This window comes from Poecilia reticulata, linkage group LG17 (genome assembly GCF_000633615.1).
Source record: "Poecilia reticulata strain Guanapo linkage group LG17, Guppy_female_1.0+MT, whole genome shotgun sequence".
Lineage (NCBI taxonomy): Eukaryota > Metazoa > Chordata > Actinopteri > Cyprinodontiformes > Poeciliidae > Poecilia > Poecilia reticulata.
The window spans coordinates 26,470,199-26,493,339 of NC_024347.1; the positions used below are offsets into that span (position 1 = coordinate 26,470,199).

At 38.2% G+C, this 23,141-nt stretch overlaps 1 protein-coding gene across 3 annotated transcripts; it reads right to left on the bottom strand.

Moving 5' to 3' along the window:
* Positions 1-2,534: 2,534 nt before the first annotated feature.
* cables1 (Cdk5 and Abl enzyme substrate 1) lies at positions 2,535-15,366 on the bottom strand. Of its 3 annotated transcripts, XM_008434558.2 has the most exons (9): positions 15,266-15,366; positions 15,083-15,175; positions 12,999-13,076; positions 9,482-9,584; positions 7,402-7,558; positions 7,204-7,307; positions 5,822-5,928; positions 5,456-5,663; positions 2,535-4,002 (listed from the first exon to the last, which is right to left on the bottom strand). In XM_008434558.2, the coding sequence occupies exons 2-9, from the start codon at positions 15,109-15,111 to the stop codon at positions 3,862-3,864; spliced, it is 927 nt and encodes a 308-aa protein (XP_008432780.1). In that variant the 5' UTR covers positions 15,112-15,175; positions 15,266-15,366; the 3' UTR covers positions 2,535-3,861. The 3 variants fall into 3 exon arrangements, with proteins under 3 accessions (XP_008432780.1, XP_017165686.1, XP_017165685.1); XM_017310197.1 differs by lacking the exon at positions 12,999-13,076; XM_017310196.1 differs by lacking the exons at positions 15,083-15,175; positions 15,266-15,366 and having other exon boundaries at positions 9,482-13,076.
* Between the last annotated feature and the right edge of the window lie 7,775 nt (positions 15,367-23,141).

Below are 23,141 nucleotides of genomic sequence, written 5' to 3' on the forward strand. Positions count from 1 at the left end.
AGCTCCCACCTGGTGAGAAACTGACCTCTCAGATTGCATCAGAACAACAGGTGCAATCATTTCCAGTAAAATCCAAACGAATATGTCTGATGAAACCAATTCATGACTAAAGTTTTTCTAAATAGCGAATGGTAAAACACCGGCAAACTCTGAAGATCTATAAATAAAAATATGTAATTAGCTAGTTGACCCGTGAAGTACAGAAAGGTTTTTGTTGTTAAAATAAAAACAGCAAACTCCTTTTGACATCTGTTTGTTCACGTTCTTCCTGATCTCTCACCTGATCCCAGCGTTTTCTTTGGCAATGAGTTCCAAGTGTCAAGCTGTTCACAGGAACACAGAAGCTTCTGAGAAATATTATGATATGGTGATTCAGGGTGATATGTGCTGTTTCAAATGCAGGTCACAAGACTTTTAATAAGTAATAAGAGCTCAAGTCAAAAAAAAAAAAAGAAATGCCACTGTCATGGGATTGATAAACATTCATTCAGAGCCACATTGGACGTGGTATGATTAAGAAAGATGTGGGAAAAAATAACATTTCAGTTTGGCAGACAGACGTTTAGGACCAGTTCACCCTGAAGTTTGGCAACATTGTAACTGTTGYAGCTGAAAACTGACCTGATCAGGAGCTGGTTGGCCAGGATTACTTAAGTCTCCTTGGCAAAAAACATCCAGTCAGAATGTTACACGGATGTGATAAACATGAATGAATGTGTCTATTTTAGAATATTTGAGACATATTAAGATAAACCCGATTAAATCTTCACGTCTCAAGGCCTTAAATGAACAAAGTTCAGGTTGTGTATCTCAGTGGCCTCTGGGTGTGAATGGCAATGACTGGGTTCCTGGATGCAACTACAAGTAAAGATATGGTTTTACCTTCATAAGTTATTCTATATGTAGTTTTACAACAATAGTTAGTCCACATTTTGGCACATATAAGTTTTTTTTGTGTTCTAAAAAATATTTTTGTTTAGTTTTGATTTCTTTGTCGTTGGCTGCAGGAGATTTGCTAAGTTTTGTGGTCAAGTAATTTTCCCCAATGCTTTCTTTCCTTGTGAAATGTATTTTTCTTTTGTTTTCATTTCCAGGTAATGTTCTCTGTTTTTTTTACTTGTCCACTGCTATCTTTTCTCTCCCTSTATTTATGCAAAACCTTTTTCTTCCACCTTCAAAGAACCTCTAGACAGACGCATGTAAGTGAGGCTGAATCCCTTCTACCGTCTTACCCASTGACTTCAGATAAAATTATATAATCTTTCGGGGTTSTTTTGGATTCACTAAATTGATTAGCACATTCTTGACTCCCTGACATTTGAACTCTTCATACTATTAAAAAAATCACTGAGGGTGGAAGTACAGATGCTCCTGGATGTTGGAAGGAAAAGATTAAACTGCAAAGAAGGAATTGAGCATTTTGCTGAATCTTTACCTAAACTTTAAATGGGCTCGCCTTTAACATTGAACAGTTTCTTAAGTCCAACACCTTCCAACACTTTGAAAACCTGTAATCTCTCTGAACATCTAATGAAGTAATATATAATTGTGAAGAGGCAAATTATACATCCACGCTCTGTACCTGTAGAGAGCGACACAGAAAGGTTTCCACACATGTGCACATTGAGATTAAAGGGCCATTTAGAATGACCAGCTAAGCTAACATGTTTATTTTGGGACTATGGGAGGAAGTCAGAGTACCCAGGGAGAACCCACACATGTACAGAGACAACATGCAAACTCCATGCAGAAAGATTCATACAGTTCAAAATGATATACAACTTTCATTTTTCAAAACTTCCTCTTATTGTGGTTAAGAATATTGCAAGTGTTTTGGTGCATGTCTCTGTAACCTGTACACATCTACAGACTGAAATAGTTTCTTGTTCTTTGTTTGCAAAGAACATGATGTATATAAGCATTATATATATCATGTTTATATAAATATGCAAGATGATCTTCCACCAGGATCCAGCAAGATTCATCTTAGCATGGCGTCACATTTCCTGCCTAATAATGATCATCTTCAGCCCCCACTGAAGAGAGGCATTCTTGCAGCATGATGGTGCTGCTACTGTGCTTCACAGCTTGTGCATATTGCGCTCAGGGAGATGAAAGTTTTCTGCCACACAAAAGTTTGTAAGTAGACTAAAGTGTATATTGTATTTATGCATATGGGGGGACTAATGACGAAAGCTAGTGTGAATGCTGTTCCTCCCCTTTTTTCGCAACTTATCCATTTCTGCATACTTTGTGCCATTTCAAGCATTCAGCTTTTCCCGTACTCTGTTCATTCAGGACATTATGATTTTGGTATAGTTCATGAAACATCCAGCTTTTTGTGATCAACTTGGGCCATATTGAAATTAATGGAATATCCCATAATTTCTAAAATAGTTTGACAACCTGCCAGTGATGGTCAGCAATTTTGACAGCATTTCATTGGTTCAATTACATATAATTCTTGACAAAAAAAAAAAAAATCATAAAGTTTATTCAGTGAAATGAGCACAAAAAAAAAAAAAAGAGTCTAGTTCGGATTGAACAAGCAAAGAATTAATTTTTTTATTTACAAGAATAAACAGGCTAAGCATGTCACCCATGAGTCCTTACTCACAGAGTACTCTGAGTGCTTCATACAACAATATCTTTGGGCTTGCAGACAGAAAGAAGCATTTYTCTTTTACCTTAAAAACAAAACAATCAATCTTTCTCTGATGAAAATCGCTCTTATGATCACTACACCTTAAAACACCATCTGCGCGAGACATTTTAAAGACTTATTAAGAACAGACCAGTAAAAGTAACTGTTACACAGCTGAAGTTGATAAAAAAAAAGATTAAGAAATTGCACGTTTTAAAGCAACACATTCAAGTTAAAGCAAATGTTTGATCCGACTTTTCCGCGCTCCCTGCCTGGACCCTCGTTTTAAACGGATTCCTCACAGAGGTCATCAGCGGGCTAAAAACAAAYGGCTCTTTTTGCCTGTAGGAACCCCGGTGTCTTGYTCAAGGACACTTCAGCAGAGAAGATATATTTGCATCATAACGCTTCTCCCCCCCCACCTCGACGTCCGAGCACACCACTGCCAGCGCCGTCTGCTGGTTAATGGCATTTTTAGCACGCGTTAACAGCTCCCGCAACAAAGCACCATAAATGTGCCAGCAATACACTCTAACATAGAGCACAGGAAATCTGACACTGATAAAAGCGTGTCTGGCCTCAGGGAGTCCGTAGCAAACATTTAAGTGGTAGAAAACGATCTGAACGGAAAGGAGGCCRCATCTTCTTTGCCCGTGTACAAATACTAAGAAATGTCCATGCAGATTTCTCTGRCTAGAAAGTGTTCTGACAGGATCAAAGGTCCAATTAAATTACACATGTTTAGCTTATTGTTCTTCTGGGTTAGTTCCCGAGATGGGTAAGAAAATCTTGTGGTATGCCAAAAAGTGCACTTTCATTACAAACACTTGCAAAAAGATGAGTCACTCCCGAGGAATAACAGTCCTGCTAGAAACAGCAGCTTTAAAAAAAAAAAAGGCTTTTGTTTGATATTTTAATGCAGCTGAAGAGGTAAGACAAGATTTATGAAGAAGCAAAAAAAAAATGTTCTCCTAATCAACAAGAGAAAATGTACTTGAAGTAAAGCAGGTGAGATACAAACCGGTAAGAGCTCCATGTAGTGATAGTAAATATCAAAAAATAAAAATGAGAGTCTTTTTGGCGAATCATAGTGAAATGAGAGAATAGAAGGGCTTCATCTGTAGTGGTCACAAGGAGGAGAAGGATGAATCCTAGAGGGTTGGGGGGCAGGCGGATCAGGAGAACCCAGCTGCTGTCCTCCTGATGGTTTACCAATGCTAAGAGGTCTGCAGCARGCGTCTGTAGTGAGGCATGATCTCGTGTTCAGGCAGGTGCAGGTTGAACTCCAGTGCTACCAAGACGGGAAACTCGAACGCTATCAGCTCTCTGCGGTTCACCCGGAATCGCTCCTCCAGTTTCTGCAGAGGGAATTCACACGAGAGGACACTCAAGTTGTGGATCTCTGTAGCTCTTCCAGCGTTACCTCGGCCTTTATGGCAGCTTCTCTCATTATTGCTGTCCTTGCTAGTCTGTCGGTTTAGGTGGGAGGTTTGCGGCTGTGCTCGTTCCAATTTTATCATGGGCCTGTCTACTGTCTTAGATTAAATCTAGATTAAAAACCCACCTGTTTAGAGTTGCTTTTGAAACACAGTCAATGAAACATTAATCAATGAATGTAAATATGATGTGTAATGGCAGGAAATGTAATGTTTCAATTGTTGACTGTGTGTTCTATAACTTTGTATTTTTGTGTTTTTATGATTGAACACATTCTGAAATACCTTGTTGCTGAAATGTGCTATACGGATAAAATTTGATTCGATTTGTCTTCATGAAGACAATCATGAATCATGAATTTACAAACCTCTGAGAACTTATCACAACAGCTGGATTCACACAGGTTATAATGCACACAAGGACTTCATGGCACTAATTAGGCAATTCTAAAATCAAAGACAAGCTTCATTTTTGTATTTTAATTCCAGAAAGCTGTTAATAACCGTTTCAATAACCATTAAAAGGATGCATTGAATCAAAAATGCAACATTAAAAGTTCAGACCCTGGATATGTAAAACACATTCTATTAATACTCTATCCAGTTTTTTTTTCAGTCAACTAGCAGAAAAAACAAAAATCAAATGTATTGTAAAGATGTTATTTGTAAGAATTTTGAAAGCCATGAATTCATTCAACTCCACAATTATGTACTACTTTGTGATGGCGTGTAGTTTTGGTTTATAATCAAACCCCCCACGGGTTTGGTCCTGCAACTTTAAAGTGTGGCTGAATCCACCAAGTTTACTCAGAGTCCTGCTGATGACCTAATTATTGGATTCAGTTCTAGGACACCTGCCCTCGATGACTGAAGTTCAGCACCAGTCATCTAGTTCATAAAATGACAAAATGTGATAAAGATCAACGGGAACTTTCATATTAAAAAAATGTTCACATGCAAAACTCATCCTTAAAGCCTCTACTTTTAATTCTTCCTGTTTGTGCACTACTTAGCTAGATTGAAATCGCAAATGCACGTCTTGGCTGACATACATCCGTCAGTATTTTTTCTTAAAATTTATAAAATCAGATGATGTTTCTATTCTTTTTCTGCTTGAGCTCTATGAGCAAACATAAGAAAATCCTTACACTTACCCCTTTAGACTTATTTCACCAAATAAATCAAAGTGAGTAATTTTTGCTCTACCCTCAACTGTATCTGCCCGTACATGTTAGCTCCTGCTTTAGCTTGCTTTCTCTCATTAACCAGCCTGCAACCGGTGATGCAACTGAATGCACTAAACAGCCACCTCAGTGGACTTTATGATTGCAACTGCAAGCATTTGTTTTCTGGTTGTGTGGACGAGAATACCTACATCAATAAGAAGCTTGACCTCGTGCTTCTTAAGATCACCGCCGATCTTGGCTGCCAGGAGGACGCAGGCTCCAGCGCAGAGTTTGCGGTTTTGTTTGTTCAGCTTGCCTTGAAGAACGAGTTTTTCGAAGTAGACGAAAGCCATGGCCACAGTCGGCTCCTCGTACCCGCATTCATTCTGGGCCAGTTTTTTTATCTCTCTTTTCAAGCTGTGAAAAAGTTCAAGTTTGAAGGAGAGAAGGGTATAAAAAAGCCAATACTGACCAAGATAAACTAGAAGTAACACATCCGATGCTCATCATACCAATTTAACTTCAAATGCAAAAAGAAAAGAAAACTTAAATTCTTGACATTCTGGTTGGTTTACCTCCGTATCTTGCTTAGAGTGAGACGAATGTGGGGGAATTTCTCCTTGAAGGTCTCGTTCATGTCCTTCTTCAGGTCAAAGGGCTTGACGTATTCGATGACCGTAGTCTGGAAGGCCAAAGAAAAGAAATGGAGACGGTGTCACCCAGCGATCTTTGTGGATAACTCGTCATGCTCACGTGTGAGTGTTGGATTTCAAGGACCGATGAAGAATCTCTCTGGATACTGGCTTTATCCAGGACACTTAAAGGACAATCTGGGACATTGATGTTTTAGTAATGTGAGAGAACCAATGAGCAGTTGACTGTTTCTGTTTGTTGATAAGAACCTTGTTTTATTTCCAGGATTTTCCTAAATCTTGTCAATGAAACAACAGCGCATAACAGCTGCTGAATCTTAGATATAATGAACGTTGTTGTGCAAAAGAATCTTTTGTCACACTAGTCACAAACTTAGGTATTGGGGATTTTCATTGTAGACAAACAATTAAATGCAGAATTACATAGTTAAAAGAAAATATGTACTTTTTATTTTATTTTATTATTTTTTTTACAAATAAGGATTTGGGGATCCTATAACTTGTGTGAGAATCATTTGCCTAAAATTGAAAAACCACTAGAAATTCTTCAGCAACCATTTACTTTACACATAATTCAGTCCTCCTCCAATCTCTTCTGTTCTTTTTTTCTTTTTGTCATATGTCTATTAAGAACCACAACCATGCTTTCCACTGTCTACCAAGCACCCCATGCTCTTGAAACACAGAGAACGCTCTTGTTCCATTCCAGTAGTAAACACAATAGCCATTGTTGTTGGACGCTGGCTTTTGCTATCGAAGGAAGAGAGAGTGGCCTTGACTAACATTATAATTATATCAGTCCTTGTTGTTCATTCAGCAAGTCAGAGAAAAAAATAATGCAAAGCAGGAAAATATGGGAGGGAGTTTAGTCCTGTAATCCCTTTTCCACAATAAAACATCCGCTCTTTTTATGAGAAAAAACCCCAGATGATCTAGTTTTTAAAGCCGCTAAATGATAGCACAGATAAATTGTTATTTACTGCATTCCATTGGGTGGGAAACAGAATCACTGACCTTGATGATTAGAAATTGTCTGAAAATATTCAGAAAAAAAAAAAAAAAAGCTAATACTGTAAATTGTTTTTTAGGAATAAACTGCAGACAAATCTTTCTGGTGTTATTGTTCCTGGTGAAGACGGGGAATGCTGAGCACAAAAGGTCAAAAAATAACCGCAGTGGAATACTGAGGCTACGTGTCGAAGCGGAGACAAGCCTCTTCCTATTTGTTTTGAATGAAAACAGCCTTCCCAACCCGCTCGGAGGCTGTTGTTGCTGCTGCTTGTAGTGACGCAGCATCGTCTCACCATGTAAGAGGGAAAGATGAGCACTCTCTTGTGCTTTCCACAGGGCCACTGCGGGTCATCCAGCAGGTTGGGGTCATACTCGCGAAAGTCTCCGAAGTCGTTCCCTGCAGCGAGGACCAACAAACAAAAACAACGTGAGCTTGAAGCCGGAGTTTGCGTGTGAACGGCTTCCTTTAAGAAGCGCCTAAGTTCACTCGCCTGTGTCCAAGCTGCTCTGGTTGCTGTTGGCTCTGCCCAGGCTGAGGCTGCGGTGGCTCGCGTTCCGAGACTGAGAGAAGGACGAGGTGGAGTCAATGGTGTTCCTTCGACCGCCCAGAACGTTGGTGGGATACAGGAACTGGGTGTACGAAACGGTCTGCAAACAAAAAGAGTGTTTATCTGAGTAAGAAAGTACCAAAAGGTTTCTGAGGTGGAATGCTAAACTCCAGACATCCCGGCCTATTTCTATACCAGAGAAATTTGTTTTCAATGCTGTAGAGAAAACAGCATAACATAGAAATAATGAAAATGGATAGCCACACCAGATCAAGCTCCCATATCGATACTTTAAGCATGATGTTTTAGTCCCACAAACCTTCTTCTAGCAGCAGTGTGCCTGAAATGTCATGCATGATAAAATATTATTTTATGATTTATACACTAGATATTCATGATCCACAATCCGATCCAGTGGGTTTTTAAATGTGCATATCGCTTAAATGGCATGCAAAAATATTTAAGCGATATTTTGCACATCGCTTTTTGATATACAGCACATAAATTTGATATTATGTACATTCATACGCATATGATGCAACAGAATACAGTATCAAAAAGATTTATTTACAGTTTGTCCTGAAATGCATTCATCCCATTTACACCCGACTTTACATCAGTATGTCGGGTAGCTAGTTCATTTATTTAAAATATCTATATGAAACATCCCTCAAGCCATACCGTCTAAACTTTTCCACATTTTGTTCATTTACAACCACAAACTGAAATAACTTTTTTAAAAATGTTGTGCTTGTGATAGACCAAAGAGAAGGATACATGATTTATATTTGTTTAACCAAGTAAAATATACATCTGAAGAAGTATTTCAATTATTTGTGATAAGCTCCCCTGAGTCAATACTTCAAAGAACTAACATGAGCAGCAATTACAGCTCTAAGTGCTCTGGGCTTTTGCTCATCTAGAGAAAGAAGATTTCTGCTCATTTTTCTGAGTAAAATAGCACAAACTCAACCATATTCACTGGAAATCGTCTTAAATGTATTTTTTTAAGTGGTGCCAGAGATTCTGAGATGGATCTAATGGCTGCAGGGCATCAAGCTCCTTGAGGACTGGTGTCTCTGAAGTCCTTTATCTAAACCTCAGCTGTCAAAATGTTCCTAAAAGTTTAACTTTCGCCTCAGTCTCAAGTCTTTTACAGCCTCGGACACGTGTTCCTCCACTCATCATCCCAAAAACTCAGACAAGCTTCCCTTACCCTTCTGAAGGAAAGGCAGTTTCACACCGTGATGCAGCCACGCTATAGAGCAGGGGCGCCCAAAGTCGGTCCTCGAGAACTAAAACATCCTGCATGTTTTAGTTCTCTCCCTGCTGGTAATAACAACCTTTTCAGTATGTCAATGTTCTTCTTTGTCCTTCTAAAAAGCCTTTATTTGATTCAGGTGCGCTAAACCAGGGAGAGAACTAAAACATGGAGGATGCCGGCCCTCGATGACCGACTTTGGGCACCACTGCTACAGAGAAACATGGTGGTGATGAGTAGTTTTAGGTTTCCCAATTAAATAGTTTATGGAATGAATCTCAAAAAATTGAACTCTGGTCTAGGCAGACCAAAGGACTTTCTTCCACATGTTTGTTGTGTCCTCTATATGGCTTGTGCCAGACAACAAACAGTTCCTGCCAATAAGTCCATCTTTCAACAGCGGCTTTGTCTTGAAGGTCATGTTTGTGGAGTGAGCAGCTAGTGTTGTCCTGTCAGGTAGATTTTAATAGGAGCGGGCTGAATACAGATGCAAGCTACAGTGAACATTTTTTTAAAGACCATGAATCATTTTCCTTCCACTTCACAATTTTAAAATACTTTGTGTTGGTCTATAACCCAGGAGCCCACTCAAATTATTAAGGTTTATGGTTGTAAGGTGACAAAATGTAAAAAAAAAAAAACAMAAAAAAAAAACATGTAGGGTGTATGAAAGCTTTTGCACATACTTCAAAATATTGCATACCTTCTAATCCAAGTCAAGAAGACAAGTTTGATCTTCGCAGATCTCTGCTGGTTTCTCACCTTTCCATCTGCTCCCAACTCCACTCCCTCCAGTCCAATCACCATTTCCTTGGCACTTACGCCTCCTGACGGGTGACGCTGACGCCCTTCCGCCCTTATGTCCCTAGTGAGCACAAGAGTTTTAGAGCTCAAACCAAACAAATCGTGCTGCAGCTTTGTCCAACCCCCACGCTCCCTCCCTCCTGTTTTAGCCCTGCTCCGTCTCATCTTCCTTACACACTCGCGTTCCGCTTTACACATACAGACCCGGTATCGATCTGCGCTCATCGGCCGGCCTAGTTTCTGTTAACGGCTCGTGTTTTCAGGAGCTTCTCGGAGCACTCTTAAATAAATTGTGCCCTGGGGAGGCAGGATGGAGGAGAAAACTGAGCCAAACTCTGTCAGCTGCTGCCTCACCCAAGCCCGAGATGCCATACTGATGTGGGAGTGTGTCCTAAAACAGATGGCTGCAGAGCCAAATGTGTGTCAGTGGGGCAACGTGTGGGCAGGTTGAGACTATACACATGCTGAATAAGCTAAATATTTCTGTGAAAAGATTGCACACAACACGCAATACCCATACCGATGTTTGTAAATACCTGTTTTACGGCCACACGCCGATAGAACAGATTTTTTTTTTTGCTGGGCTTAAAATAATTAACCATTTATAGAAAAGCAACTGCAGTTTTTTTTCAATAAGTATATTTTTTGTTATTTCCAAGTAAGTTGTTAGATTACAAACTAATAATAAATAGCTTCGTAACTAGGCAATGAATCATTCCTACTTTTGGTATCCAAAGCAAACAAACAACCCATGCCTACGGCCAAATTAATTTTTTGCTAATGTTAAGCACAAATGCACTCCGGCAGCCAAAGAGACGTGCTAACACTGTCCTGTTTGTTTTCTGACCCCTTATCGTCCCTGGTTCAGTCTTGCTTTCTGTTTAACTCTGTATCCATATGCACACACATAAATCCTGTGTTTTGGCGACACGCGGCATCTAATCAGTCGCAATAAAAACTGTTATCAGGCAGACAAGCAGGGCAAGACACAATGTTGACACGTCGCAGGAAAGGAGATCCCAATGCAGCATGGCAGCTTTAACCAAATAATTAAAAAAAGTGTGGAAAAAGATTAATGGATACAAGCAAGAACAACATTTAAAGGACAAAGACAGAAAAGTTTCTCCTGTGTTAACCTGAGAATGAACAATGAATAAATGAGAAGGAAATGTTATTCAGCAACATGCACGAATCTCAGGCTTTATGTAATCTGTTTGTTAGTGTTTCAGTTCTTATCGTGTCACGAAATCACAAGAAATGTAATAACAATCTCAAGCTGTTAGACATTTCAATAAACACTTTACAATCTAAAGAAACTCTAACATATAGAGTGGTCACAAGCCCCCAATTACAGGAGATTTGAGCTTCTTCAACTTTACCTGTAAGAGCGTTTTTGCCAACATCTGAACAAGCTTAAGGCTTTTACATAGGATTATATTTCCACCACAGCCCACAACCAACATCATAACCCAATGACCCAGAGCATGAAAACATGATGCAGAATATGTGGTTTCATACTCCCGTTAAACATAAATATTTGACTCCCTTCAGCTAAACTTAAAACTTGATCTTTATTTATTCGTCATTTTCTTATAAGAACAGATAGACTCTTGATCTAAGGCGCTCAGTTCAGTTCAGTTTTGTATGTTGTTCTGCCATCATTTTCCACAAATGCAGACCGTTACAAGCAACCTATCTCATCTAAGCAGGGGGTTGTAAACTCTGCCAGTACGGAGTTGTGGCCAAGTCAATGACTTGGTGAAATGGTCTGGCCTTCCTTAGATAGAAAACTTAAAATACTACCTTTCATAGCATTGATCTAAAAAAATGTAATCAAAATGTATAACATGATCTACTAGCAGAAAGGCAATGCTAAAATTATATAGCAAAGTAGTCTTACGGCTGTAATTTTAGCTATAATTTAATTGACTGTTCATGTAAACAGTTGATTTTGAAATGGTTATGTTGCTGTAAGAGAAGGAAAAGTTTAGAAGCTCTTTTTCAGCCAGCTGACCAACAGTATGCAGCAAAGTGTTGGGGAGGGGCAGTTCATGTTACCATGAACAAAAAGCCAGAGACAGCTCTTGTTCTTCTAGCACCGTCTGTCTTTTGACCACAAGAACAAGTAGATTTTTGTAACCAGAACTTTAGAAGTTTACCTGCAAAAGACTAAGTAACTATATTTAAAGACATGCTTTTAAGAGGCAATAATTTCAACTGTTTAATAGCTAAAATATAATTTTTTTTGACTCAGGCAGAGAGAAAGGTACAAGTCTAGTTAGCATAAAGATTTTTTCTAAACTAGCAGAAATTATGTCAGTACAACAGACTTTTCAAGCCGCTAAACTTAGCGCACAAATCGTTGATTTCAATACGACTCTTCTATGATACACAGATGCAAGCTTAAACGGAAAGGGTGAATAAAATAATCAAATTTATGGTAAGAACTTAATTACAAAATGTGAGGAGGACATGCTGATCTTCAGTAGAGCTCTTTTTGGAGTTCATTTTTACCACAACATGAAAGCAAATACTCAGAGAAGATAGGTTGGTGTTAAATCTCAATCAACAGTTTCAACCGAGTTGTCTGATGCAATTCTGTTCAGCACAAAACAAGCAGCAGACGTCCAACTGAAAACTGCCCGTGTGCCTCAAAACGCAGCCAAATGTGCACACTGACAGAGCACAGGGGGCTTATTAACCTTTGACCTTGCACTGACTGGTTGGCTTAGGACATTCCACAAATACTCTGAGCCTGTTGTGCTCTGCGCTAAACCTCAGCATGGAGCTTTTCTTTCTGTGCATTGTATTCTCGGTTGTTTACCTGCCCTGTTTCCCTTTCCGCTTCCTCTAAACCGTGTCACCAGATAGGGGTCAGAGCCAGTTTTGCAATACAGCTGATCTCTATGCAAACCAGGTAGAACCTCTTTATATTGAATTCTAAAAACAGAAATGTGTTAGATAGAAATCAGCTCTTCTATGCAGCGGCGATCTGTAAAATTGGTAGCGAAGAAACAAAAAAGCATGGCTTAGAATTAAGCCCACTAATAATGCAGTATTATTGTTTCAGGCTTAAAAGGACTACATCTAAGAGGAGCTATTACCACAGGAATGGTAAACAGGATGGACAGCAAAGCCAGTTATGGACAAAAATAATGTGTGGGGGGGAAAGGATGAGTGCCCACAAGCCACCAGAGCAATTATGACAAAAAGCAACAGAGGCAACAAGCAGAAAAGCTAATCGAGTCTATTAATACTTACACATGTATGCACACAATTAAGCTCTTAAAGCCATTTTTCAGCCCACTTTGTATTTATGACACCATCATGATAAAAAAAATAAAATGCATCGGCCAAAATCAAGCTGTGAAGGGAGAGCGTGTCGACAAAGGAGAAGTATGGGGGGGAAAAAAAGAAAGAGGGAGCACAGGGTGGGCGGAGTCATAAAAAGTACGGCATGCCGTCTGATACATACCCTGCTTGGCTACAATCTTGATAGGGCAGGACAGAAAATACACTATAGAAGGATCTTCTGCCACTGATAAGGACTATCCTATGAAAAAGAAAATGGTGAACAAGCTAATGAGCATCTATCTGGTGAAGATTCACAGGTTGAAGTTGGAGAGAGATGGCAGGTAAAACTTCAGAGTAAAGAGAAGATTGGAAACCTTCGTTGCCAAACTTTGGTATGCGACGTGTGCAAAAGCTTTGCATCACCACTAGTTCTCAATATTTAACTTCTAATGAGAAATAATACCGAATACTTTACTGTTTTACAGTAATCATCAAATCTTCAGACCCAAAGAGCCAGATGCAAAAAAAAAAAAAAATGGTTTGTTGAAAGCAAGTCCCCATACTGTACCTGACATAGTCAGAGAAATGCTGTTATTAAGTTGCTTGAAACATAATTTAAGAACAAATGGTACATAAAATGAAAAAGTTAGCTACTGCTGAGTGTATGCAATACAGAAAATGTCAAAGACATTTTAACCTAGATGTTTTATGGCTATACCTGAAAATGCTAGAGACTCAAAAGCAAAGATGATGCTATTTTGGAAAAAATAACACTATTCCTACCCCCAACACTAGGCTTTTAACAGCATGATGTGCCATTATTCTGGAATCTATTCCAAAATGTATTTTATACAATGGGTATCTTTAAGCGTTGTTGTGAAGAATTTGATGCCTATTGGTTCTAGTGCATCTCAATCCAATCCCTGGAACTGAAACGGTGTTCAAATCGGGACATTTCTAAATGACTTGCACAGAGTCGCTCAGTAAATTAATCTTTTTGTACCTTGTCACTGGTGTTTGGTCTGCAGTGTTCTGCCAGTTCCCCCTGATAAAAGACTTGCTTCAAGTGCACTTTATAAATAATATTTTTCAAAGTTTATGACATAAACTTTTGGCCCTTTGGTGAAACAGAAACATTGGTGGCACTGCCAACCAGTTATTAGGTTCGGGGATAATTTGTTTTCCACATTAGGCCAACCTGAATTGGACTCAAGTTATCTTCTTCTGGTATTAAAAGCTGAAACGTATAAGTGAGAAAAAAAAAGTAAAAACAAAAACCTGTAAATGGGAGAAAATGCTTTTTAACTACAATAGACGGTTTAAACAAACAGCATTTCCCTGAAAATTGTCAGACATGAGGACTGTAACAAAAATAAATGAAGAAAAAAAGAAAACATCTTCAGAGAAGCAAAATTGTTGCTTAAAGACTTTATGTGGCAAGTCAGTAATTAGAAAGAAACATGATGCATTTTTCCAATGACTTATTATTCCCATTAAATGCTGACCAAAATGTTTAAAAACATGTGAAATGCTTACTTCAAGAATTTCTTCTCATGGACATAAGGTCAGTCTGTCAAATAAAATCCAGTCCGTAAACAACACCAGTACCAAGTTGCCAACTTCTTTGGCACATTAATTAACACTAAGCATAAGAGGGCAAGAATGAGTTCATCTTTAAAAATACAATCAAAGTCACCATATTTTCTAACAAGCTGTGGACAAGATTGCTCCCTTCGTATAAGCCAAGTGTTCAACAATGCTCTAAAATAAAACATAAACTATTTGGATGAAAAACCAGCATTCAACCAGATCTCAAATCTTCATGAGACTATCTGACCAGCAATAAAATATTGAAAGTCTCTGAAATAGTATCACTCGGTCGCTTGAAGATCAGCAGAATGTGTTTGACGTGAAGGATTTCTGTGCTGCAAACATGCTTATGAGAACTGTGATACTAATATGTGATTCGGCATTCAGCAGTGAGACACATTGTGTGATTTAAAAGAACACTCAACAGTGATCAAGTAAAGATAAAAAAAAAAAAAAAAAAAGTTCATTGGATTACATAAATGAACGACCGGATGGGATTTCCTGTTTTGTTTGTTCAAGAGTCAGAGCACCATGCTGTGAATGGACTGGGCCTGTATTGTGAGAAAAAAGTAAAAAAAAGAAAAAAACAAGCTGCACTTCATTGACTGGGGCAGCCTGCCATCATTAAGTGAGAACTCTGCATTGACTGGAGGAAGCCTCTGTTTGACTTCATACCTTCCATTGTGCATATCGTGTTGCCGCATGTTCTTTATGAAGTGGATCTTCTTGAAGCTCTTTGGTCGGGGTGAACCCGATAGGGTTCGGCATCTAAAATACAAAACAAACATAACAGTCGAACAGGAAAAGGAAAAAGCGGAAGGCATTTCTCGAGTTAATGTGGGGGACWTTTGCTTGTACCTGCGTAAAGGAGCATTTTCCTCAATGTCTTCTAGAGTTTCTAGCGAAGAGCGTTGAGAGACGAGTCTCCTCCTGTGAAAACAGGCAGAAATACCTTAAACTTAAGAGGATGTGAATTAAATTCCCCCCCATCATATTAACACAGAACAAATTTGATTTTGTGGAATAGCTCCAGCAAAATGACAAATATGACACAACTGACRAGGCAAAGAAACTTAACTGAAGGTCAAACAATGTTGAATGCACCATAAAATGTTTTAGAAGCTAAAGAAGCACTAAGGAGCTAACTCATTAAGAAMCAAAAACATTCAAAAAAAAACATCAGTGGTCGGCCAGAAGCAACCTTTTCAAGAAATCCTGGTTGAGCTAGAAATAATACTTTTATTTTTYGGTAGCTAGATTTTCAACTCATAATCTGGGACCCATCTCTGYYCCGGTATCAAAGACGAAAAACTGTCAAAATCTTCAAATATTTATTTATTAAAGTTATGTTGTTAACATAACATAACCAAATAATTACATATTATAAATCATGCATCTCAAAACTCAGATATAAGTCTTTACATTTATTTTCATTTTTCCAACAAAAACCAAAACACRGGGACATTTCAAAACATACATTTAATAGAGGAGGATGATTAAAGACTGGCCATAAATTAGAATATGCTCCAAAGAATCTAATTAAAAGATTAAAGCCAACTCTTAAAAAGAACAAAGAGAAATGAGTCGCTGATTAATAAATTTTCTAATAATTTTCTAATATATTGAACATGATTGGACATAACACTTGGCGCTAATAGATGCATATTGACATGTGAAGGTGGCTTCGTGTTCAACTAAGGCTCCACTTTATAAATAAAATAAACGAGTGTTTAAAAACACAACACAATATTAATTATGATAATCAAATGTTCTTCCKCCTTCTTGTTTTCCCCAACATCACATTTTCTCCATCACTCTTTAGGAGCAGAAGTATTTTGTTGACAGAATCTAAAGGATCAAGTTTCAGCATCACAGAGCGACAAGCCTATTATTACCAAATGATYGTAAAATATGAAATGACAGCAAAATGGATGTTTTGATAAAAGTTACATTTAGAAATATTGTGAAAATTAAACTAMAAACAAAACAAAGTCAATATTCCTGAAGTCATGGTCAGTTTCAGGTAGAGCTATAACCAGGCTAATTGCCTTTAATTGTTTGCCATGTTGGTAGAAAGAGATCTTTWTTAAAAAGTCATAGYTTAGAATGTGACTAAACGCTCTCACATAAATRGATAAAAGATAAATAATGACTGCGGATTAATACMCAGACTATCRTGTCTGCCATCTGTTCCATCAGCACTGCATGCTTTTGTGGTCAGTGATCTCCTCAGTCTCATAAAGAGCACATAGCAGCTCTGATCCTGGGAAATACTAAGAGGATAACGAGCTGGCTCCACGAGCCTTTTGTKTAACACATTTGGTCACAGATGGCCTTTATTTCACACTTTAGCTGCTTGACTAAATTCTGCTGCCGCAACGCTTTTAGTATGTGATCAGCTGCCAGTTTCAGAAAATAAAACCCACATGTGAAAGCTAAGTATCCCAAAGCAGTTCCAAAATTAGGTTATAATTGCACGATTAGCGTCACAGAAACAATGCTGTCTAACGTTTTAGTCAGACTCAAAAGTTTTACAACCCCCCCTCCCCCAAAATTTAAACGGTGAAAAGTTAACCCATTAATGATCTAAAGAACTGAAATGCTACATTTTTCTTCTGACTTCGGTTAGAACAACAGAACTGAAGAGACGTCCACTGGGGCTCTGCTTATGCGTCATAATAGAAGAGGACCTGGCCTGACCTCTGACCCAGGGTTGAAGGAGAATGATCATGTGATTTATGGCCAGTCTTTAATCATCCTCCTCTCAGACACGGACARGCAAAGTAAKGATCCATGGCTGCAGCTTTCCTCAAGGGGCATGCTTTCTTTCACTGAATCACTTTAATTATGGAATTGCCTAATCTTCCAAAAAGCCACTGGAGCCATTTCAAATTATCCTTAGCTTGATATTTTGCGATGCATTTATAACTAAACAGTGACATTTTCTCAATTGCTACACAGTTTGTTGCTTTGGTGTTTTAACTTTTATCTTTGGATTCCTGCAGCCTCAGGATTAAGCACGTGTGGGTTTGCTTAAATCAATGTGTGATTAAGCAAATGTTTCTTCTAAGAACATTTTGCAATATCTGTTGCATGCACAAAAAGCTAATTTTGTTCCCGTTTGTCTAACAGGTTTGTTGCTCTCAGTATCACAGAGRTAAGGAGAGATAGGTGAATTTCCCATTTAAAAGTTTACCATCAAGCTAACATGACACTGGTTGGTTTTTAAACAATAATGTTGAATATCTGCAAAAGACTCTTGTAGATCAATTACAGGTTACAATATGCTTTATCAGCTTTGTTACTGGGTGACTTTTGACCAACTRAAGTAGACTTTAATATTACATTAAATCAGATTGGAACACCACATTGGATTTMTATCTGTCTGTACGTTTGCACTGTCGTTATATAAATCTGATTTATTGTATATTTCTGTGTAATCAGAAATTAATTCACTCTGTTCCTCATGTAAATTGCTTTGAAATTCAGTATTATGTAGATAAACTTAATTGTAAAGCTAGTTGGTGTGCRAGTTACTTTAGTTGAAATAGTCATTTTAAAGAATTTTAAATATGCAGACTTTGCGCATGTACACATGGCATATATTGTATTCATTTTAAAGTAATATTGGACTGGGGACTCTGCAAATGTCTCATCTTAGGTGACAAAAACCAATCTTGATAGGAAATGGTTACAACAAATRGTCTCTTCTGWGAGACATTTTGTCCACTTCCAACTCAAATCTCTGTAAATAGAAAACTTTGAAAAGCTATTCTCTAGCGAGCCGACCGTGATGTTTCCTGTTTGCTTTGTCGCAACTCCAGCTTTCATATTTGAACTCTGATCCAACCACTGTGGATGAACAGCTGGTGTTCTTAATGCAAAAGATGTTTTCTTGGCCAGCAGAAGTCGTGGAGACAAAAACAACAGCATGACCACTCATTCATTCTCAACACAAGGGTCTAAGAGTAAGGGTCAGAACAATCAGTGTCTAGCCCTTCAGTTAGACATTAACTGGTTTGAGTACGGCGCTTCAAAAAATGGCTTGTAGCCTCCGGTCTCTTTCAAACAGTCCTCGTTATTGTTGCCCAAGGTAATTTTGTCCATGCATGACCTCAATTCATGCAGCATTACATCAATTCTGCTGTGAATGCAATGAAATTATCTTGTAATAAAATGTGCATAAGAGGGATTTCCAATCCTGCTCAGTGGTGAGCGTTGAGTTATAAAACAACAGAGGGCTGGAAGTGGAGATTAGAAGGTTTCACACGTACGACCTGTTGGCAGCTTGCCACAGGACACAGTCTTCCATTTTGCAACAGAGTAAAAGTAAATGTTAAGGTCTGGATTTATTCACACATAGAAGGCCCTGCCAAGGGGGAAGAAGGGGTTTGATTATCTGATGAGAGGACAAAAAAAATAAAATAATCTGATCCTCGAAAGGACCGGAACAAATGGGATACATGAGGCAACTTAAAAAATAATTGGGCACAAAAGACGATAAGGAAAGTTCATTGTAGGGTCTTATAACATCCACAACTGAAACTGTTAGTTTCTAATTGGTAAGCATAGCAAGTGAATATGTGGGGAGAAGAAAAAAAAAAAAACGAATGCAGTGACAATGTGTGAATGCTTTGAGATAAATGATGTACTCAAATAAAAAAAGCAACAAAAAAAAGAGCATGACATGAATAATGGTTCTAGCTTTACTAGGACCATCATTTAAAAATAATGGAAGCAAAATGTATTTGCTTTAAAATTATTTTTTAGTGTTTTTAAATAGAGGACAATGTACATCAACAAACATAATCTTTAGACTGAAAAAGGACTATTATGTGTCAATTTGCATTTGAAAAGAATGTTATCAGATTTTTTTATTATTAATTTAACCACTAAATAAAAACCCTTCAAAGTAAAATTTTAAAATGTTGATGGGAATTAAAAAAAAAACAACAAAAAAATCTTGATATCTGGGAATATTTGAAACAACAGATAATTTTTGTGAGTAGGACCACAAAAATGGCTCTWACTATTTTGACACAGTTACAGCCACAAAAGACATCTAGGCATTAATGTTTATGAAAATAACAAATCAGCAATTATCCATCTTAAAAAACCTACATGAAGTTCTGTGGAGAAGTGGAGGGGATTTCTTGGTTCTGAGGCATGTACTTCAAATCACTTAAGAGTTTTATTTGAAATTCACACCATGTGAAAGGGGAATTTTTTTCCTACATTTTGCTGAATAAATTATTGATGTGTTGTTGATGGTCTGGCGACAATAAGAACTTGTTTGCAAAATGTGCGGAATGTTGGAACTCAGCTAAACAGTAGARTGGCAGGAAAAAGTYGCATGTGATGGAAAAATGAAACTGATTTTATAAAATAGTAAAATATGTTAAAAAATTTAATCACTCAGTAATTGTTTTTGATCCGTTTAAAGTACAAATTGTGCTTCTGCATAAAGTTATGAAGAAATAGTTAATTTTGAAAGTGAACAGTGACTCAGAATGATCTGAAATTATTTTTTTATGAGAACATTATTTTTAAGAATGTTAAAAAAAACGTATAAAGTTAAAGCATACATTTATTTAATAAGAATAATATTGTAAAAGCTAAATGGTTTAAAAGGACAGACTGAGGAATGAGTTGGCGATAAAGCAAAAATAAAACTACAATAATTCACACATTCTCACATTCAAAAAAAAGAAAAAAAGTTTATAGTTAAACACATGCTGGACCTTGTTACACCGTCTCATATTCATCTCCTTGGGGACTTTCTGACCATATGTTTCACAGCCCAGACATTGCAAGACTCTCTGAAGGAAGATAAAGCCTTCTTATACAACTCTGTGATTATGCCAACCATGACCTCACCACGCAACAATCGACCTCATAACCAAAGGTATGTGACCTAATCACACTAAACATGAGCGGACTATTATGTTGGCTCATACTCCCTTGTTTCCAGCCAGCTTGTTAAATCACTGAAAGTACAAGTTTCTGGATTACTGCCGTTTGGTGTGAACAAAATTAAAACAGGATGTGAGAAGCTTTTGTCTGACTGTGATGCAGGAGGAAAAGACAAATAGCGATAATTGTTCTACACCTCCAGCATACAGCACCAGATGGGGGAATGGGGTGCTATATTTAAAGCTCGGCTCTCGGCGCACTGATTTATGATGAATATATACTGAAGAGTGCAAAGAACCTAAAGTTAATCATCATAATTCCACATTAGATTCTGAGGGTTTGAAGAAGCCCCTGGCCTCTAGGTGAATCTATTCTGGAGACACATCTGAGCCTCTGCGACTTCCTGAATGGGAGCAGGACTCWAGGCCAAAATCTCTGAAGGGAGAGTGTGTCTCTAATTCCTCAGAGGGAGGAAGCGGAGAGCAGAAAATACAGAGCCAGGCTGCTTCTCAGAAAGCMTGGGCATCCTGCCTCTCCCAGTCAGGGACCTCTCGTCATGTTTCCACCAGCTGCCCGGGCAAAAACAAACCCGGCACTGTGTGGAGAGCGCTCGTCTGTTCACGCACCCRTAGAAAGCGGTCGAACTCCCACAGCAGGTTACTCATTTCTTGGCATTAGAATTCCTTTTTTTGCGAATGTCCTTCAAAAGCAGGACGCAGTCAAGAGTTTAGCAACTGTCTGCATACTGAATTTATTAATGGAGCAACTGAGGTTGTTGCGGGGTGAGAGTTGTAGGGTTGGCAAAATGCAGGTCTCCWTTAAGGATAACTTGTCTCTTAAAATTCTACTTGATTTTTTTTCTTTAAAATATGCATAAATTTAGTTTCAGCCAAAATAAAAGTTATTCTTCTGCAAGGTTTAGGGGTCATAATGGACACGGGGAAATGTTTTATAGGCTACATGGACAACTATCAGTCCTGAGATTTCTGGTAAGGCATTTGGTTTTAATTTGTTTTCTTAATCTTTGTTTCAATAGATATTTAAATTTCAAATTCATGAATACTGTAGTCCTTGTAAAAGCTTACCAGYTGTCTTTTACCTATCTATAAAAGTATTACCGGCAATTTTGTCAAGGTGATTACACTTTWAAAAAAATGATATGGACACTACAAAGTTCAAAGGTAAATGCAACTGCAATAAGCGTAAATTGTGTATTCTTTGATAGAGCTTCAGTCTGGTTTACAATCCACTGTTGATGTTTCAGAACAACTGAAACTACTTAAATCTGCAGTATGCAATGTTTAGAAAAATAGATTTTTAATATATTTGTTAAAACTGTCACTACATTGTGATAGTACACCACAAGACAMATGATCTGYGAAAGAAAAGCCGTATAAAGAAATGCACCACACCAGGTAAGAAACAACCAATCATGCCAGGAGGAAGATCTTAGCACCACCAATCACACTCATGTACATGCTGCTCCTCAATGTGCTAATGTGTGTGCGTGTGTGTGCTTCGTTGCCCTATAATTGTCTGGTGATCAGATGTACATCAGAAGATAGGCAGCCCCCCTGCTACRACAAGTGGGAATGGGAGGATGAATGGATGGAGACATTCAACAACCTTATTGAATGCAACTTTTTTCCTGACATCATGTGTGTCCTGTGTGTTTTAGTTATATCACTGGACACCTGATTACATTGACTCTGCAACATTAGCYGTCAGTGAAAACAGAAGCCTGTCTATGACGCACCAGGTGGACATCTATAAGATATAGGGCAGAGGTTTTAGAGGACCAATATTTAAATATATTTGTGTAGTTATTATTGCACCATGTAGTATTAATAATTTAACTGTAAGCTTTTCTAGAATGTGCACAAATTACATTTTCTCCCTACATCTTCTCACATTATTATTTCACATGGTGTGAATTTATTTCTACATCATCATTCATCTTACTTGATTGCATATATTCATTATGCATAAAGGAAGATAGTGTCCAGACAATATAAATGGGTTTAATTCCAGCTTCTTGCACTGATTTGTAAAAATAGATTCATGCAGTGTGGTACTTTGGCGAGAATCTCAGCCCACATCAAAATCTGAAAGAGAGTCTTCCCCACCTTACCATTTGCACAAGCCACTAAAGATGCATAAAAGCAAAAATGATGGCAAAAAAAGTAGCACTAGACTTTGGCAGCATCCGTCCTCCACTGTTCTCTGCACAAAAAATTATGAAAATGTAAAGACTGCAAGCTGAAAAACCATATTTCAAAGTCATCTTTTGACAGCGATTTATTCCATCAGTGTTTGCTTCCTCATTCTCAGCATTTTCTGAGTTAGAACAACTGCAGAACGTTTAGGTATTTAGAGTTTTAAGCATATTTTCACCTCGGACTACAGCCTGATAGTTTGTGTAACTTCCACTCAGCCAAGAAGGGGAAATAACAGTTTACTTAGTGTTTCACCATGAACCAGAGCTTCCTGAAGAAGTGTGGCAGAGACACTAGAGGGTGRAGAGKATTTAGCCAGATGGGTGGGGTGGGRGTTTGGCCAGAGGGGCTCTGAGTGGAAAAAAACTGAGGAGAAAGGAGATGAAAGCAGGTTGAGAATCATTAGAGGACTGACATCTGTCTTGCTTCTGTGGTCAGCCGAGACCCTCCCTCAATCTGTCCTCGACGCTCCAACACAAACATGAAGTAGACAAAAGGGGGCAAATAAGAGGCGCGTGAAACGGCTAGCCCCTGCTACACGTGGAGTCGGACAAGGGTGTAGAGTTACAGGATGTTTACGTCACACAGAGCAAAATGCAAGTGTG